This window comes from Drosophila simulans, chromosome 3L, assembly GCF_016746395.2.
Source record: "Drosophila simulans strain w501 chromosome 3L, Prin_Dsim_3.1, whole genome shotgun sequence".
In the NCBI taxonomy this organism is placed as follows: domain Eukaryota; kingdom Metazoa; phylum Arthropoda; class Insecta; order Diptera; family Drosophilidae; genus Drosophila; species Drosophila simulans.
This window is the reverse complement of record NC_052522.2, coordinates 7944926-7964542: the sequence shown is the minus strand read 5'-3', so window position 1 is coordinate 7964542 and position 19617 is coordinate 7944926. Positions and strand designations below refer to the sequence as shown.

General features: G+C 40.6%; 2 protein-coding genes across 12 annotated transcripts in view; one reads left to right on the top strand and one right to left on the bottom strand.

Annotated features, from left to right (window-relative positions):
- The window catches only part of LOC6737210 (NAD(+) hydrolase sarm1), a 52759-nt gene that overhangs the window by 6175 nt on the left and 26967 nt on the right, over nucleotides 1-19617 (bottom strand). For 6 of the 11 annotated variants that reach the window (XM_044923021.1, XM_044923020.1, XM_016171057.3 and 3 more), the window contains 3 exons: nucleotides 9244-9522; nucleotides 3871-4253; nucleotides 3091-3481 (listed from right to left, as the gene is read on the bottom strand). In XM_044923021.1, coding sequence (XP_044778956.1) covers nucleotides 3091-3481; nucleotides 3871-4253; nucleotides 9244-9522 — 1053 coding nt within the window. Of the gene's footprint in view, nucleotides 1-63; nucleotides 897-2566; nucleotides 2684-3090; nucleotides 3482-3870; nucleotides 4254-5420; nucleotides 6092-9243; nucleotides 9523-19617 lie in introns of those variants that run through there. The other 5 variants (XM_044923023.1, XM_044923024.1, XM_016171065.3 and 2 more) reach the window with 4 other exon arrangements.
- LOC6737208 (dyslexia-associated protein KIAA0319) lies at nucleotides 10668-14848 on the top strand. Its single transcript, XM_016169976.3, has 8 exons — nucleotides 10668-11452; nucleotides 11521-12804; nucleotides 12861-12992; nucleotides 13051-13159; nucleotides 13222-13412; nucleotides 13472-13988; nucleotides 14048-14215; nucleotides 14277-14848. Exons 1-8 carry the CDS (start codon nucleotides 10847-10849, stop codon nucleotides 14477-14479), a joined length of 3210 nt encoding a protein of 1069 aa, XP_016030916.1. The 5' UTR covers nucleotides 10668-10846; the 3' UTR covers nucleotides 14480-14848.

The following is a 19617-nucleotide window of genomic DNA, read 5'->3' as shown; positions in this document are numbered from 1 at the left end:
AGCCTCACTATGTCCCTAAATCTAAACTAAAGCTTAACAAACGCGCCCCCATCTCTGTTATACCTTGCTCTGCTCCACCTCAATGGGAATTTCGCGTACATTTCTCATTTGATTGCAGTTGTGGTTATTGTTGTGATTGGGTGTTGTAATTGCTGAGTGGTTGGTGTTGTTGATGGGCGTTGGAGGTGGCAGTTGTTGTGGTGGTAGTTGTTGTTGTTGCTGTGGTGGTGGTGGTGGCGACAGTGGACAACTGGTAATTGGCTGTGGGGGCGGGTTAGAACTTTTACGTACTCTGGTGTGCGAACTAGAACTCGACGAGGATTGCGACGAGCACTGCGACGACGAAGAAGAGGAGGACGAGGATGAAGTGGAGGCAGCTGCGCCAGACACTCTGGCAGCGGACGCAGTGGACATGGTAGTGGCTGTCGTTGAACCCGCCACCACCTGAATGGGCTGCGGCGGTGGGGAGAGCGGTGAATTGATTCCAAATCTATTCGAGGGCGTGGCAACCGGCGGCGGGGATAATGGCATCTCCACAATGGGACTGGGCGATCGGGTGGGCGTGAAATCCGACTGACCGCTCGAGCGGAAGATGCCCTTGCGAACGGGCCAGGGTGCCTGATTGGACATTGTTTCTCTCGCAAAGAGGTGGCAGGTATTTCAATGCCAAAGTCGGCTCGGTAGTTGCTGATTATTTCGTTCCGTATATAACTTGTGTATGTGTACTTATATATGTGAATGCTGCTGTTTCGTCCGCGTATTTTTTGCTTGCTATATACTTGGTATTTTATTTATTTTCATTCACATAAAAATAGCGCACAAATTGGCTACGTCGACGTCGCCGTCACTTTCTCTGTGTGTGGTGTTGTTTCTCTATTTGTTTCAGTGTATTCGGGTGTTGTTGTGTTTTTTATTTGTATCTGTGTGTGACACTGACCGACAAATGGAACTTGTAATAATTCTACAGCTTGATGGTAATTAACAAGGCACTTGACAAAGCTTCACTGTACAAAACGATGATTCTATTCACATTGCAGGGCATGAAATGACCGAATCGCACACTTGTTGAGCCAATTTTGCATATGGAATTGGGGAAACTTAACGAAGGCATTGGTAAAAGCTCACATAGCGTCGAAAGCGGTAGGCCATCTGTCTCTAGGTTTTCGATACTTCTTTCACTTTTCAAACTGATTTCGTTAAATTTTCATTCGTTCGGTTTTAACACATCCTTTGTGACCTTTAAGTGCCGTTTTCCTAAGATGAGTTTATTTCAATACACTTTTTTGTACAACCACTTGTTTTTTTTTAAATTGAATTTCACCACTGAGTCTATTCAGTTTGTAACAATTTCAATATTCGAAGGTCGGTTTCTATATTTTTCGTAGAGCGTTCCACCTGCGACAATATGCCCATTGGTAAACAAAATCGCTGTATGCTTATTTCGTGCTTTAATTAGGAAGTCTTTGTCACTTGCGCTCTATTTGTATTTAGTACGATCTAGCCACAGTCACACATCAGTTTCTTATATATGCAAATGATTATACGGTTCCGTTCTATTGTATAATTCAACTACATATATTTCGATTTGCTGAAACGCTCACGACGCTCGTCTGTCTGCTACTGAGGTCCGCCAATAGCTCTGAGGCGTTTTATTCAAAATAATTTCGAAAATAAAATAAAGAGAGCACATCGGTGTTGTTTTTGCCATAGAACATACGAAAATTCGGAGCGTTAACTTGTGGGAAATAAATCAAAAATAAGGGAGAAGATTGAGGATGGGGGTGTATGTAGTACGACTTCTATACGATTCTTCTCCCATTCTCCATTTACTACTCGGAAATCATTTTGTGCGTGCCGTTCCATGCGATTCTTGCAATTGACGCAAATGTCCAAAGACTATTTGGATTATTCGCCAATCCATAAAAGCAGTATCAAAGTATTTTCATTGGATTTTTTATGAATGTTTAAACCCAGGCACTTGTTGGCGGCACATGGAGCGTGCCTTATTTTTTGGCGGAGGGCCAAGCAAACGCAGCCCATCTAATTGATGCCCTCGTGTGAGATTTTATATATCTTTCTATGGATTGAGATGGTATATATCCAATAAGGGGTATCTGTCTTCAATGGACGACGTGTTGATGGAGGGTTTTGTGATGAATTTCATAAGTGGATTTTTTCAATGGACTAGTATTGGACTAGTATTAAGGAGTTTCTCCAGTGTTATAAATATGAATTATTTGCATTTGCATCTCATTTTTAGCCTATAAGTATACAAGTGCGCAATTTTCCCCGAATGAATGTACTTTTTCCCTGATCCACAAAAACAATCGACCATCCTTGACATTTACAATAGGAATTTCATTATCCAATCATAAAATAATTAAGTCTAATATACGTATGCAAATCAACAATGATGTAATGCAGCCGCTCCAAATACTGATTAGATAAAATCTACTGTTGGAACTGTGTTTTTCCCCAAACTCTGACGATTCCAGGTAACCCTGGGTAACAGGTGTAATGGCGAAAAACTACAAACACAATTATATCATTCTGGGTCCTATTGTACCTGAACTCTTCGGAACATTCCGGTGGGCTTGTCCTGTTTGGATGTGCAATAGTTCCGGATCAATTTCGGGCTCCCGAGGAGCAGACACTTGTTAAGGAGCATTTCACATTACTTTCGCGTCGAATGTTGCCCGCTTTTCGGCGCCAGACAATCGATTTTCTTCGCTATGCGAGTAGAGTAAGCGGCAGTGGTTTTCGACTTGACGACTTTCACTTTGAGACAGTTTTCACCCAGAACTGGGATATTAACGCCTGGGCGCTGGTGTCCCTTATGCGACCTTAACATGCACGCGATGAACTCCCAACTGAAAGGAGTGTCACGGTCTAACAGTTAGCGAAAGCTTTTTAAAGGGGCTGACCACCCTTCGGTGGGAATAACTCCCCCGTTTTGGTGTGCCAAAAAGCTCCTAACGAAAGCTTTTGTTCTTGGGTACCATTTTAGGCGGCGCGTTCAATGCCTGGTTATGCTAAAGGTTATTAGCTCTGATTTCCCCAGTGTCTAGAACATATTTTAGAAAATCTCACCTTAATGACGGCTGCATTCTCCTCCGTTTTGACACCATCCACCTCCAATCGATTTCTCATCGCCGACGCACCCTTGCTTTCTTGATAGTCTATATCTCCGGCCTGCAAACGTTTCATCTCCGCCGAATTGCTGGTGGCCTGCTCGGAACTGAAGCCATCGGTGACCACCTTGGTCTTGGACTCGGTCTTCATGCTCTTCTCCTGGAACTTGATCGTGTCGATTGTCTTACTCGACCCGCTCAGCCCACTGGCACTCAGCTGGGCGGCGGTGGGATGGGTGAGGTTGAGGCCGCTGCCAAAGTGGTTATGCGGGCAGTCGTCGTCATCCGGCAGGGTCACGATCACATTGCTGTCATCGTCGTCCACCAGGTTCTCGAACGAGGCGCGAAGTCTGTCGAGAGAAAATATTTGAGAAATGGGTTAACAAGCTGAAGCTCAAATACACAGACGCTTCTGAGGTCAGGGAATGTCCAATTAACGTCTTAATGTCATATGATATTAGAATATCTAAGGTATTACGAAGAATACTATGCGGCGATCGAGTAAATTCATAACTATTCATTTTCGGTGTAATTCTCAAGTTCAGAACCAGTTTTTAATTTATAAGATACACTTGGTTAGCATATGAAATAAGTTCCAGTTACCAACTGACAACGTCATAAGAATTTTCACAGCATGTGTCACTATCACTAATGATTGACTATCTAAATAGATAGGCAGAACTGAAGTTTGCGACTAGTCATTCCGACTTCCCCCTAGGCCCACATAATGATCACTTACTTTTTTTGCAGCTGGGTGATTTTGTCCTGGCTACTGAGACCCCTGAGATCGTCGATTGACGGATGGGCGGATGTGAGTTTGGGTGCCAGCCGGCTCGTCGTCGTCGTCTGGGACATCGTGCTGGGGGCTGTGATCGCCGAGGCTGAGGTGGTGCTAATGGATCCAGGTCCGCCGGTGATCCGCTCCTTGGCCAGATCGTTGATTTCCGACATGGACTTCTGGATGTTTGTGAGATCGCGCTTGATTTCCGCCGCCTTCATCTCTGATGAGGTGGACAGAGCCTGGGTGGTTGAAGAGCTGGAGGATGAGGAGGTTATGTGGTGGTGCAGGCGCTGAGACTTCTTCTCCACCCGCGTCGTTGTGCTGCTGCTGCTGTTGACAACCTGCAGTGCAAACAACAGACGAATACAATTATAGAAAGTTGAGTTATTTTCTGGCTGAGACTCACAGGCGGAAAAATGCGAGGAATTTGTGGCGTACAGAGACATATTTTCCCCTTAGCTCTGTGCAAATATTATATAGATATTCGTATATGTATGTATTTTTGTGAATATGCTTTAACGTCTGGCGCTATCTGCACTCGCATTTTATGGGCCCGGGTGCTTAACTTGGTCTTTATAAATCAAATGAGCCATTTGTTTTGGGATCGACGTACAATATGTGCATGGAGCTTACCCCTAAAAAATAGATGGATGGGCCTCACTATCTAAATTCCTCAATTGTGATAACTAACCAAATGCTTTATGGCACATGAAAAGATATCTATTTGAATAGGGATTTGCCTTGAAAAAGGTTCGGCAAGCGTTACTTCATTGATCAGTTCTTAGATTGGTTATGAAAAGCCATTGACCCTAGGTCAGTAAACCTGGCGATGCTCTCATCAAGACTTAATTAGTTAGACATCACTTCTTAATATAATGTATTATTAGTTTTTAATATATATTGATTTTATTCTCAGCTTTGACACTCATAACTTTCTAGGAAAAACCCAAGGAAGGCGATTTTCTATTTATGGTTTTGTTTGCTGAAAAGCCGCAGCTCGAAACGTTTTGACAAATGTTCGCGTATTATGAATCAAATCTAATTTTGGCCAGGTTTCTGGCGTCTGCCATCAAGAATCGAGCGAAGAAGAAGCCCCAAGAGTCAAACAAGTTGAACATTTGAACGTTGATATATACAAGTGTGTGGGCTGCGATCGGTTTTATAAGGCGTTCTTCTGGTTGGGCAATAAAACATGTGCACACACATAAATCGAGAGCGATTTGAATTGGCGTTACGCATACGACATGTTGGCCAAAGCGAACAGCAAACATTTCGCACCCCAGTCGCTCACTACTTTCCGGCTGACATAAACTTATCGGTAAGGTAACACATTCAAGTGCCCCTGATCAATAAATATTTTTCCCTTACAAGTGCGCAGGGTGATGGAGTTTTGCTTGGACACGAAATCAAAAGATTAGATATCACTTGTGTTTCTTTTTTCCGCCGATTTCTGCGTCATTTACTAAATTATCACAATGATGTTTTGTTCGAGAATCGGTCGGACTAACCTTCGTAGATCGCTGGTTTTAGATCAGAGTTGGCAACTTCTTTGAAAACTCCGTCGATTTCAATTGAATTTCATATTACGTATACGCCTCCGTTTTGATAAAGCACTTAACTCGGACATATACATATAAACGTATGCGAGCGTTTATATGACTGAATAATCAGGTTGGGATGAGGGGCTTATCAGACACAGACACACACGGCTGTAGAAAATATGTACAAGTATATTTTCATATAGAACTTTACTTTCTGCGCTCCACAATTTTCAACTTGCAGGACTTTTACTTTTTTCACTCACTGACTTTTTCACTTTTCGTTGGTATTCTCTTTACTACTTTCGTTGTTCGTGGTGTGATGGGGTTTTATTTATTTGTGCAATACTGATAACAAAGAGAGTTCGTTTAATTGTTCGTTAATGGCCAAAAAACCCACGATTCTTTGCTCATTGATTTCGTTTCGGTACTCGCTTAGGAGAAAATTATTATAAAGTTGATTTGTATTATTTCTTCTTTTTTTTTTCGACGGCACACACGCTAGCAAAAAAGAACTACAGCAAAATTATTTCCGCCTCGGCTGAGTGTTTTTGCTATAGGTATTTCTTGGATTTCTTAGCGCGGTGCTGGTTCGTTCGTTTCGTTAACTAAAATAAAAATGAGCGCCGAGCACGAAATTTCGAGCTCCACAGGCACGGGCAGCGTGGGAGCTTGGCAGCTCGAGAGCTTTTTCAGCGCGGTCGCGTCGCTGCCGGCGTCGTTTTAAAGTGCGATCGACGAAATGCACTGAGCGAAAAAGTCAAGTTTGTAATCGGAAATACTTAGATATAAAATAGAGGTCCTTATCATATGACTTATGGAAAAATGAAAGCTCTTAAATAATAAGCCATAAAATAGACACAAATGGAAAATTATAAAAAATATATTATAAAGTAATATGCTAAGAAAACGCTGATTCAGTGACTATTTACTATACAAGTCTCATGCTATGCAAATTTGAAAACAAATTTTGGAAATACTACAAACAAAGTTGCTCAAATTTGCGTTCCGTGTAAGAAGAGAGACAGTGAGTGAGGAACAGAGACAACTGAGCAGCTAAATGGCAACACATGGTTTAGCTTTTTAGCGTATGAGTTTTTGCGGCAGAGGAATTCTAGGAAATCAAAGTGTAAATACAAGTCTGGGCGGCTCTCCCCCAGCTTTTTTTTTTTGTTGTTGTGTTCGTGTGTGTTTATTTTCGCCGTGTTTCCCTTCGCTTAATCTTTAATTTATGCCGTGAATAATTTGCATTTCCATAATTCAGGCTGCCAAGTCGGGTTCGATCCGCGTTTGTGTACGGATGTCTAAGCTTTTCAAGCTTGAGCTTCTCTAATTAACGAGTTCTCGGCTTGCGGTCGATTTGTAGTTCGTTCTTTCGGATTTTCTGACTCGAGATACTTTGTGATTGTATCTCTTTCCGCTCATTTCAATTTGCGATGTTTACTTTTCTGATTACCACGCGACGTTTTATTGGGAGAGCGAGCTAAAGAGCTTTGTTTTGCTTTTATTTAGTATCTGAATAATTGAGTGCTAATATATGCATAATTATTCAGCAAATTTGCTTAGCCTTTATAATATTCTAATTATTATTGAGACCGTTGGGCTTGTCTAATAGAAATAAATGGGCTTTAAATGTATTTAAACAATATTATGGCACTGGTTTTATGGTGTGTTTGTTATTTTTATTTATTTATTTTGGTTTTAAGAAGATTCGATCCCACATTTCAGGTATTTGTTTTTCGCAACCCAATGCTTAGGTAAAGATCTTAGACAAAGTATTATCAAATCATATCCCGCGTCATGGCAGTTTATTCATTTGGTTTACCTCAACCATTTCTTCGAAAGTCAAATCATATCGCAAAATTGGCTTGCTAACCATCTAAAATAAAGCTTATTTCCTGGGAAAACTTAAATTGTCATGCTACTCAAAGAGAACCAATTCGCCGAAGCAGTGTGAATTTGTGTTTTTTTCTATTGAATGAATGAATTTGGCGATTATATTATTATTATTATATGATCACAGCAAACTAACAGTAATCACATCGCAATGAAGATGCTTGTTGAACTTGGACCACAAACACACAATCTCAGTCACAACCAGGATGTGCACAGATAAGCAAGTGAGCCGGCGAATTCAGCACGATTCACGAATAACAAATAGAGATCCGGGGAACGGGGCAATACGGGTGACCAATGGAACCAGCCGGAATTGGAAGCACTCTGCTCTGCTGACGTAGAATTCAATGGCGACGAAGTGTGCCGGCTGCCGGCAAGTGACTCAGCCTCCATTTAAAGCGAGTCAATAAGAGACCCCAAGAAGAAGACTGCGGAGAATTTGTTTTTGTGTGGATACCCTAGACTGAGTGGGGTACGCTCATTTTGGGATTTTGTTTTAATTTCAAAATTAATAATTGCAAAAATTTAATAGAAATAGTATATTTGCAGCTCATTAAAGACAGGCTAGCCTTATGTGGATAATTTATTTAAAAGGAAATATAGTATGCAAGTTGCATTTCATATTCTTCCTTCTGTTACAAGTTATATCCATTTTAAATATTTATTACTAATAATTTCAAACAACAAAAGATACATTAAGAGTATGTGGAATTCCAAAAACCACGACAGTAGCAATCTATCTCATTTGCTTGTGTAAGGGATGTTCAAACATTTGCGACAGTCATTGCTGCGCTTAACTAGCGCGCAAAATGTGTCATAAAATTATTACAAAAGCGAATTATTTCTCTGTCTACCTCATTTATAAACTGTCAAGTTCTAATTTAGTAAATTAAATAAAGCGGGAATAAAGCTCGGCCAGGTCAGGGGCTATTTTTAGGGGTATGAATGGTCAGGAGCATAGAAACTTTTCTACCAAAATCGATTTTCATCAGGTCAAAACTATTTTTATGTCTAGTGTGATAACAAACAGATCAGATAGTGCGTGATATCAAAAATGTAAAATGTTGATGGACAGTCCAAATGACAAATTGCACATGGGTCAGTATCTATTTTTAGCGGATAAAAACTGACGACTATTAGATTGCCAGCATTCTTATCGAAATGAAAGCGGGAAAAATGCAAAGATAAAAACGTGTGCTGGCTATGCAAATTCTAGTGAAAACCCAATTCTCGTATCTAATCTATTCGAATCGTAAAACCGAAGCATAAACAACTTGTTAACAGGTCATTAAAACGTTTAAAAAATATTTGCGGCACGTTTCGCCATGCCTTTTGCCTCAACTCCCCCCTCAACTAAATTGTTCAATAATTGCTTGAATGCTTATTTATGTAGCTACAACTCAATCAAGCCGGGCAAATAATAAATACGTGATTAATAAAACCGATTTTGTTTGCCCAGCAGCCAGAACGTCGCCAGCGGGGCTATGAAATACGAAAGGGTAATCTTATCATGCCCAATGGTTTCCAATGGAAGGGCGTTGAGTTCATCATAGAACTGAGGATCGGTTATCAAGTGTTAACCTCTAGACTTATCGATGGAGCCGCACCACCGAAAGGTACTGGAGATTAGGGGGTTCCTTAAGTAATGCGTTAAAAATAGCGGCATTATGCGAGCTCTACTAGATTCCAAACGGTTCACTTCAGATATCTGAGCTGATGACCACGGCTGCGTCAGATTCTATTTTGTCTAATCGGTGTTCTTGGTAAAGGTATGCCTAAATAATACTATCAGAAGGTAAAAACTAGGAAATAAGTGGCTTATCTCTTAAATATATTACTGCAAATGTGATCCTCGCATTTCTCGTTGAACAATTATTGATATATTATCGAAACCTACCTGTTGTGATGTGGATGTGGACTGGTGTGAGGTTTCCTTAAGACTACTGCATGAACTAGAGCTGGTGTTGATTTGCCTGCCATTCGCGATGCTGTGGTGTCCAGCACCACCCACTCCACCGCCCACCACAGATCCATTCAAGGTCGTTGGAGTTAGGGTGCTTATGGTGCTGCTACTGCCAAGTGGCTGCGGTGAGCTGTTCTTCTTGTGGAAATTCTCGATCAGCGAGGTGGGTGGACTCAGCACCCCACTTGGCGAGCTATCCGAGAAGTCTGTCATCTGTGGAGTTAACAAAAAAAAAATAAATTAAATTAAAAACATGTTTCTTGTATGATAAAAGGTATAATACAACTGCATTGCCGACAAATCGCACAGCTTCAAGTCAAACGTCTTGCTGATAAGCAGCCAGCATACAGAAATTGTGGATTCCCCATGAAGTAATAAAATATTCATACAATTTATGTGCCATTAAAACACTTTATATGGTTAACACGTTCCATTCAATGAGATTTATGTGTTGTATTTATTGATTGGCTGTTTAAATGGGAATTCTTCAAATTGCATGCATCCATGACTTTTAATTAAGTATTTACTTGGAAGAATTTCTTTTTTCAGTTAAGTAGATTACCATAAATACACTAAGAATTACAAATTCTCAGATCTTCACAACCAGGTGTGCCTACAATCAATATTTTTTGGTTACCTAATGCTGCAGCTTTAGATAAAACTAGGACTGACCATGAAAAAACTGAACAAGGCCGTGAGTTTAAGCGGCTAGATAAATGGACTTTAAACGGATTTCCAGGGGACCAACAACAAACGGGACAAACCGACAAGGCGCAGCATGAGTTCTGGTTGTTTCGGTGGATTCAGGTTGATTTATATTCCCTGGTTTGCATTTGCGTGTTTTGCAATTACAAATTTGCATAAATACAATACGATGATTTATCTGCGTTTGCTTGAAACGTAATTAATTTTTCTGCAATGCGATTTGTGAAATTCGATTGGCGCGTGGGTTGTGTTTATTACCATTTAAATCATACGACGGGTGTGTTTTGTAGTGTATTTTGCGTGTGGGAAGCACGAGACCATTTTTAGTAAATACAGCAGCGGTTATTATAATATCATCCGAAAGCAATAATGGGCATATTGAATGATTCATATCGTTTTATTTGATATGCTTTATGAAATTTATTATAAATTAAACAGCTACTATATTTGCATAAATTATAATTTCAATCAATAATTGCGCAATTCTTTCAAACGCGTAAACCGTTACCAAGCAATCCAGAGAGAAAGCTTACCTCCAAGCTTTTTCGTTGTTTGCTGCTCAGCGGTAACTGGCGTATCTAACGCTCTATTCCGCTAGAAACCTCCCAACACTCATTCCACTCTCTTTGGAACTCGATATGCCGTGCCACTTACAACACTGCTTACTGCGCAGGGCTGGCATAATAAATCAGCTATCAGCTGGAGTAATTGGTTATTTTTTTTGTTGTGCGCTGGCTGAAAGAAAAAATCGCAGAGCCAGTGTTTTGCTGGCGATTTAAACTCGGAAACACCAGCAAATAGTCGGCTACTTGCGGCGGAACCCACGGTAACGATGGTTCAAGTGGGCAAACGGATTTGCAACCTGCTTTTGCTGGCCACTGCGATGGCGTCAGCATATGCCGACGTCACAACGCAAAACGCTCTATTGGGTGGAAGTAAGAAACACAAGGAGACCAGCCCCGATAACTCAGTTGGCGCTGCTATATCGCCCAATTTGGTGTGCCACAAGATGCTGAGGCACGTGTTCGAAAACGCCACGCCGCGGGATGAGCAGCAAGCGGGTTTGTTCGAGGAGTACAAGCCACCGCCGGATGCGGTGGAGCCCCTGGAGGAGGAGGCCTATCTTTGGAACTGCCTACAGGCTTGCTGCGAAAAGCCCCGGAATGGCAGCAGTGCCTGCAATGTGGTCCTCGTCTTTAAGGCCAAATGCTACCATATCCGATGCAAGAGCAACGAGGCCTGCTTGCCCAAGCTCAGGGTTCGGATGCCCAACGAAAAGGTTCAGATGGTACTGGTCAATCCACTGGGCGACGCCACCTGGCCACAGCTCCTCAAGGCGGAGGCAGCCAAACAGAATGCTGAGATCCTACCATACGATGAAGCGGCACTTAATTTCTGGAAGCAGCCCAGAAGGTTGAGCTACCTGGCTCGCAATCAGGTAATGGGATATTGGTTTCTCTCTATATTCCAGATTTTTATAACAGATCTTATAACATTTCCGTGTAGGAAACCCCCGTTTATGAGGACGAAGATTTCCCATTGGCCGACAAGCGAATGAATCAAATGATCTTCCAACCCGACGAAAACGATGTTCTGGCCAACGAAGAGCTCGGCTACTACGATTCGAATGCCAAGTTTACCACCTGCGACATGGAGACACCTTGTCCACCACCGCAACAATGTGTACCACTACAGCCAAATGCCGTGCGAGGAGTGTGCACTTGTCCAGAAGGCTTTGTGTGGAATAAACAGAGGAAGTGCGTAATGGCAGCGGTTCCATATAGCTCATATCTCACCAGCAATGAGGCGGGACAGCAAGAAGCGGCTGCTAGTGAGAACTCACCGGAGGTATCAGCGCCGCCTTTGAAGGCTGAGCAGAACAAGGATATCGTAGTCTCTGTAATGTCCAAGGAAGTTCGTCTGCCGGAGCAGGAGGTGACCCTAGCTGCGTTTACGGTTCCCGATGAGCAAACCAGCGATACCAAGTACAAATATCTTTGGACACTTATTTCACAACCCAAGGGTCCGATGAATGGCACTATTTCGGATCAGAGCAAATCGAAGGTTAAGCTATCGAATCTTTCGGAGGGACTGTATACTTTTAAAGTCACTGTAACTGGAGACAATGGAACCTTTGGCGAGGCAACTGCCAATGTTACAGTGCTTCCCGAGAATCGAATCAATCAGCCACCACAAGTCATCATTTCGCCGAGGGAGCAGATCATCCGTCAGCCCACCACCAATGCCATACTCGATGGCAGCACCAGCACGGATGATGATAAGATCACCAATTGGCACTGGGAGGTGATCTCGGGACCGATTGGTTACCAACCAGTTTTGCCAGAGGTTAACACACTCCAGTTGGATCTGACTTCGCCGGGAAACTACACCTTCAAGCTAACCGTAACCGATTCAAATAACGTGACCAATTCAACCACTGCCACGATAGCAGTTCTTAAGGAGACGGATTATGCTCCGGTGGCAAATGCCGGCGATGCCGTCATTTTGTATTTGCCCAACAATAATGTCACTCTGAATGGCACAGCAAGTTCGGATGATCACGAGATCGTTGCCTGGGAGTGGACCAAGGATGCTAGCGACGAGGCCAAGGCTGTGGATATGCAGAGAACAAGAACACCCTATGTTCAGCTGTCCAATTTGGAAGAGGGCATGTACACTTTTGTTCTAAAAGTAACCGATGGCAGTGGGCAATCGAGTACAGCTAAGGTCCATGTGTTTGTGAAGCCTCCCACAAATTCTCCACCAGTTGCTGAGGCAGGAACCAATACGGTAGGTTTTAGTTTAAAGATTATCTTTCATTCGTTTTAATATCATCGATTTTACAGACTACTAGCTTGCCCATTAATTGGGTGGTTCTGAATGGCTCGGATTCCAAGGACGATATTGGCATCAAAAGTTATTTATGGAAGCAGCTGAGCGGGCCCAATAATGCAGTCATTTTGAAGTCCAACTCATCAGTAAGTACATATATATATCGTTATGTTGGACCTCATGCAATCCCATTTAACCCTACAGATTGCCAATGCCACTTTCCTGACTCTGGGACTCTATGAGTTCGAGTTAACCGTATCTGATGAAAATAATAACACCGCTACGGACACCACGTGGGTGAAGATTGTTCAAGGTAATCATATCCATCATCTTCGGTAGTTCATAGGTGCTAATTAGATTACACACCGTCACTAGAACGCAACGCAGCTCCAATAGCCAACGCCGGTGGAGATCACACCGTCACCCTGCCGGCCACCGCCATCTATTTCAATGGCTCTAAATCCTGGGATGATCTGGCAGTGGTCAAGTATCTGTGGACACGCGACGAGCACAGTCTGGCAGCGGGCGTCATTGTGGCAGATACCGACAAGGAGCCCGTAATGATTGTGAGTAAAGATTTAACTCTAATCCCACTGCGACTTATATTATTTATACAATTTTCCAGTTGACCAATTTAGTACAAGGCCGCTATGTATTCACACTGACTGTGAGCGACGATCAGGGTTTGACCAGTTCAGATACTGTCAGCGTGAATGTCCGCAGCGATCCCAAGCTGTTGAACTTGGTTCAAATGACCCTGCCTATGGGCATCTCTGTGCTCGTACAATCCGAACTGGATTCGGTGGTGCAAAAACTGCAGTTGCTGCTGGGAGATGAGAATAAGATCCAGGTCAGGGAACTAAAATATGACTTGCATACGGACGCTACTGTCCTGGTCTTCTATGTGAACGATGGACAGGGTAAGGTATTGGATGGTTTGCAAGTGGAGCGGCAGTTGAGAGCCCAACTGCAGAAGGATGCTTCTATACTGGGCGCATTTGCCGTGGATATTCGCACCTCCGTTTGCCAGAATGATTGCTCCGGTCATGGCTCGTGTAATCCCATTACAAGAGCTTGCATATGCGAGGCGTTCTGGATGCCGTCGGCTGGCTTCTTCTTTAATAGCCAGGAGGCCAACTGCGGTAAGTTTAATAATGTTATTCACAGCATTAGGTCGCTAATTTCGTTGTCCATTTTTCAGACTGGTCCATATTATATGTGTTTGTTGGTGTGATTGTGGGCTGCCTCTTGCTATCTGGAGTATTTTGGGGCATAGCCTGTGCCTGCAGGCAATCGAAAAAGCCCCGTCTTCGCCAGAAAGTACAAAAGTATTCATTGATTGGTAATAAGGATGAAGAAGCAGCCAATTGTAAGTACCAATTTCATCTTCTCGTAGCGAAAGAGTTATTTATCTATATTTTCAACTGCAGATTCTCGAAACACATCGCTGACGGAATCGGAGACGGATTCCGATGTCCTCTTTGAGACCCGCACCAAGTCCAATGGTCTGGGCAAGCACAAGTCGCACAATTCTCACAGTCATGGACATGGAAGTAGTGGAGGCAGCGGATCTTCCGGCCGGGATGGTCATAAATACGGAACACAAAAGCTGGGCCGCAAGATCAAGGCATAAAAGTATATGCATCAGGATAAGGAGATCAAATATGTGTGTGTTAGTCGATCTACTATACCGTGTGTGTGATATCTATTTGTATTTCTATAATGAACTCGGATCTTTTGTACTTTCCGCAAAACTCGTCTGAAGTCAAGTTGTCTATAAGTTCCTTTACGTGCAATTATTTTAATTTAAGAGCCATTGTTTATATTATTTTAAGCTGCTGCTGTGCAACAAATATTATTTTTAATGTTTATTTCTACTGCGATACTTTTTATGTGTGTATATAGACATAGCTGTTCACAATCAATGAATCAATGTAACAAACGACATGTAACTGCTTAAAAGTGCATTATTACCCACATTAAACGAAACTAATAGATGAAATGTGCATTTCTTTGTAGCCGACGGGGAAATCCAATGTCGTTGGCTTAATTTACGAGCGCTTAATCAAGGCAAATGTCATTCAATTCATTTGATCAATCATTAATCACATTTGGCACAGCGTTTGGATAATTTGTATGCAGAGGACATATCAGCAAATCGAATGCTGTATGCATTCAAAAACATTTCTCTTTGGCGGCTTCAGCTGGGTTGTTGATATTTACACGACTTGTTGACTTATCACTGCTGTTTTTCTGGCAGCTTCTTTACTTTGATCAGATTTTAATTCAAACATTGACGCATTTCCAGCCCACACACAAAAAGACAACACCAAACTAGGCTCCAATGCGGATTTTTTGCCAATTTTTACACAGCAAATAATTCGTTACCAAAAGTTTAATTTTCTATCTTTGTTCACACATGAACACGAATATATTTAAAGACTTACAATTTTGGGCTCCGTTCATATCTTATGTAAATGAATCGAGAGCGATAAATTATATTTAGGATTTTGTTATCTAAGGCGACATGGGTGCATTGCTCAAAAACATGTGCACACTACATGAGTCAGTCACTTGAGATCGTTCCCCGCCTCCTAAAATAGTCCCTTAGCGGGAGACCACAGATAAGGTCCTCGCCGCTCAAGATAGGCAGATGTGCCCGAGCGTGGGACCTCGATAAGGCGGGGACTATTTACTTAGGCCTCTGCGTAGGCCATTTACTTTAAGATGCGATTCTCATGTCACCTATTTAAACCGAAGATATTTCCAAATAAAACCAGTTTCTTACAAAAACTCAACGAGTAAAGTCTTCTTATTTGGGATTTTACATTTGGTCAATCGAGCCTTTAATCGACTCTGCAGTTTCCCCCTACCAAAGGTAAGGAACTCAGAGAAAGGCCAGCTCCTTTAAGCATCTTACAGCTAAAGGTAGCAAAAATAAGTGACTCTTGTTTCCCCCTACCAAAGGTAAGGAACAGAGTATAAATATAAAAAGCAAAAAGATACAAAAGAATCTTTTATGTTTTAAAACAAGCACCTTATAGTCTATAGCTAAAGGTTGCTTTGTGTACCATTATAAATTGTGGTAAGGCGTGCTTGAGGCCATACATCAGCAATTGTGAAATTAAAAAGTGCCTGAAAACAGTGCCTTATAAATGCTCTAATAGCATTAAATCAGCTCATAAATAGAGTGCAGTGTATATGCCATAAGAGCATAAATTAAATAAAAAGTGCCTGAAAACAGTGCCTTATAAATGCTCTAATAGCATTAAATCAGCTCATAAATAGAGTGCAGTGTATATGCCAAAAGAGCATAAATGCCGAAATAAATGGCTAAAAAACAAAAAATCTGACTGGACTACAAAAATAATAAAACGTGCCAAATAAAAAAAAAAAAATCATCTTTAAACATCGACGGAGCCTTAAAGAAGAGAAGGAAGTCAAATTCAAAGGAGCCTCTACCAGCAGCAGAAGCAGCAACAACAGCAGCAGCAGAAGCAGCAACAGCAGTAGCAACAGCAGCAACAACAGCAGCAACAGCAGCAGCAACAACAACGACATCAGCTAAGTCAAAACAAGAATTTTCTGTTTATCCAAACACACATATATATATAAATACATATAAAATACATATACACGTACTATATATATTAAGAAATTACAAAAAATTTTCAAAATGATGTCAGAAAAGACTATTCAATTCCTTAAGAAGCAGTCCGAAATTATTTTGGAAATTAGAAAGTTGGAAGTAAAACCAACATTAACAGATGTAGAAATTCTAAAATTAAATGAGCTTCAAAAATGTTTCATTGCTAATCATAGCAATTTGTTAAAGATCGGCGTTGTCGATCATGAATATTTTAACGCGAAGCAGTATGATTTAATAATGATGGTGTTAGAAAAAATTAAAAATAAAAATGAAAAAATTAAGGGCGAGTCGGTAGAAAACACTTTCCCTAAATCAAACACTGTCCCTAAATCAAACCCTCCCCCTACATTAAACCTTGAAATGTGTGGTCACCCTGAAAAAGAGGGTATAGCACAAAACAACGCTTTAAAAGTAGAGCAGGCATTTCGAAATAATGTTGGCCAATTTCGAGTATATCTAGAAGATACGTCTAAACTAATAGACAGTAGTCCAGATTTCCTTAAAATAAGGAAAAATAAAATTGAATTTTTATGGCATAAAATAGATAACCTGATTGAACAGGTGAATAGTCATTTTGAGAGCTCGCTATTCGAAGAAGAAATTAGCGAACTTGAATTTGACAAACAAAATATTCTTACAGCCATTAATAGTCGACTCAGTGGCACAATAAATAAAGCTGAAATGTCGACGGTTGTTAAGGCGGAGGAGTTACCAACCCTGCCTAAAATACAGATTCCCACTTTCTTTGGTGATTCCAAAGAATGGGATCTTTTTAATGAACTCTTTACAGAGCTCATACATTTGAGAGAGGATCTCAGTCCTTCTCTCAAATTTAATTATCTAAAGTCAGCATTAAAAGGAGAAGCCAGAAATGTGGTTACTCATTTACTGCTCGGCTCTGGAGAAAATTATGAAGCCACTTGGGAGTTTTTGACCAAGCGATATGAGAATAAAAGAAACATATTCTCAGATCATATGAATAGGCTTATGGATATGCCAAATTTAAATTTAGAATCCAATAAGCAAATAAAGACATTTATTGACACGATTAACGAGTCAATTTATATTATAAAATTAAAGGCACAATTACCAGAAGATGTGGATGCAATTTTCGCTCACATAATTCTTCGGAAATTCAATAAAGAATCACTCAATTTATATGAAAGCCATGTTAAAAAGACAAAAGAAATACAGGCACTTTCTGATGTCATGGACTTTTTAGAGCAAAGGCTCAATTCTATATCATCATTCTCACAGGAAGTAAAACCTGTAAAGAAAATGATTAATAATAACAAGAATAAAAATTATAGTGACAATTGTGCATATTGCAAACTACCAGGGCATTATTTAATTCAATGCCATAAATTTAAAATAATGAATCCAGCAGAACGGTCTGACTGGGTAAGAAAAAATGGGATTTGCCTAAGATGTCTGAGGCATCCGTTTGGTAAAAAATGTATAAGCGAGCAGCTTTGTTCGACTTGTCGTAAACCTCACCACACGTTACTTCACTTTGCAGGTCATAATCCAGAAAAAGTGAATACGTGTAGAACAACAGGTCAAGCCTTGTTGGCCACGGCCTTGATTCAAGTAAAGTCGAGGTATGGAGGCTTTGAACAATTAAGAGCATTGATTGATAGTGGCTCTCAAAGCACAATTATTTCAGAAGAGTCTGCACAGATTCTAAAATTGAAAAAATTTCGGTCTCATACTGAAATAAGTGGAGTATCTTCCACAGGAACGTGCATCTCCAAGCACAAAGCGGTTATTTCGATAAGAAATTCTCCGAAAAATTTAGAAATTGAAGCAATTATTCTCCCAAAACTTATGAAGGCACTTCCAGTCAACACGATTAATGTTGATCAGAAAAAATGGAAGAACTTTAAATTAGCCGACCCCGATTTTAATAAACCGGGTCGCATTGATCTAATCATTGGAGCAGACGTATATACTCACATTCTGCAAAATGGAGTTATAAAAATAGACGGTCTCCTTGGGCAAAAAACTGATTTCGGGTGGATAGTTTCTGGATGTAAAAAATCCAAAGGAAAAGAAACCATTGTAGCCACAACAATAGAAATAAAAGAGTTAGATCGCTACTGGGAAGTGGAAGAAGAAGAAAAAGATGATATCGAGTCTGAAATCTGTGAAAATAAATTTATCAAAACGACAAAAAAAGATTCAGATGGGCGATACATTGTGTCAATTCCATTCAAGGAGGATGTCACCTTAGGAGATTCAAAGAAACAAGCGATAGCTCGTTACATGAATCTGGAGAAAAAACTAAAAAGAAATGAAAAACTTAAGGTTGACTACACTAAATTCATGAATGAATACATGGATTTAGGACACATGATTGAAGTGAGTGATGAAGGCAAATATTTTTTACCGCACCAGGCAGTGATTAGAGATTCAAGCCTTACGACCAAATTGAGAGTAGTTTTTGATGCTTCAGCAAAAACTACGAATAACAAAAGTTTGAACGACATAATGTGGGTTGGGCCACGAGTTCAAAAAGATATTTTTGACATTATTATTAAATGGAGAAAATGGGAATTTGTTGTTTCGGCAGACATTGAAAAGATGTACCGACAAATTAAAATAGATAATAATGATCAAAAATATCAATATATTTTATGGAGAAATTCTCCAAAAGAAAAAATTAAAACATATAAATTAACCACAGTCACTTACGGAACTGCATCTGCACCATATTTGGCTACCAGGGTTCTGGTAGATATTGCAGATAAATGTAAAAACCAAGTTATTAGTGCAATAATTAGGAATGATTTCTATATGGATGACCTAATGACTGGAGCTGATTCGGTAGAAGAAGCTAATAAATTAATAACATTAATTCTCCATGAATTGCAGAAAGTTGGATTCAACTTAAGGAAATGGATTTCCAACAATTCCAAAATATTAACCACTGTGGAGGACACAGGGGACAATAAGGTTCTCAATATTATCGAAAATGAATGTGTTAAAACTTTAGGACTAAAATGGGAACCTCAAAATGATTTATTTAAGTTCAGCGTAAATTGTAATGATGAATCAAAAAATATAAATAAGCGCGTGGTGTTATCAACGCTAGCAAAAATATTTGATCCGTTAGGATGGTT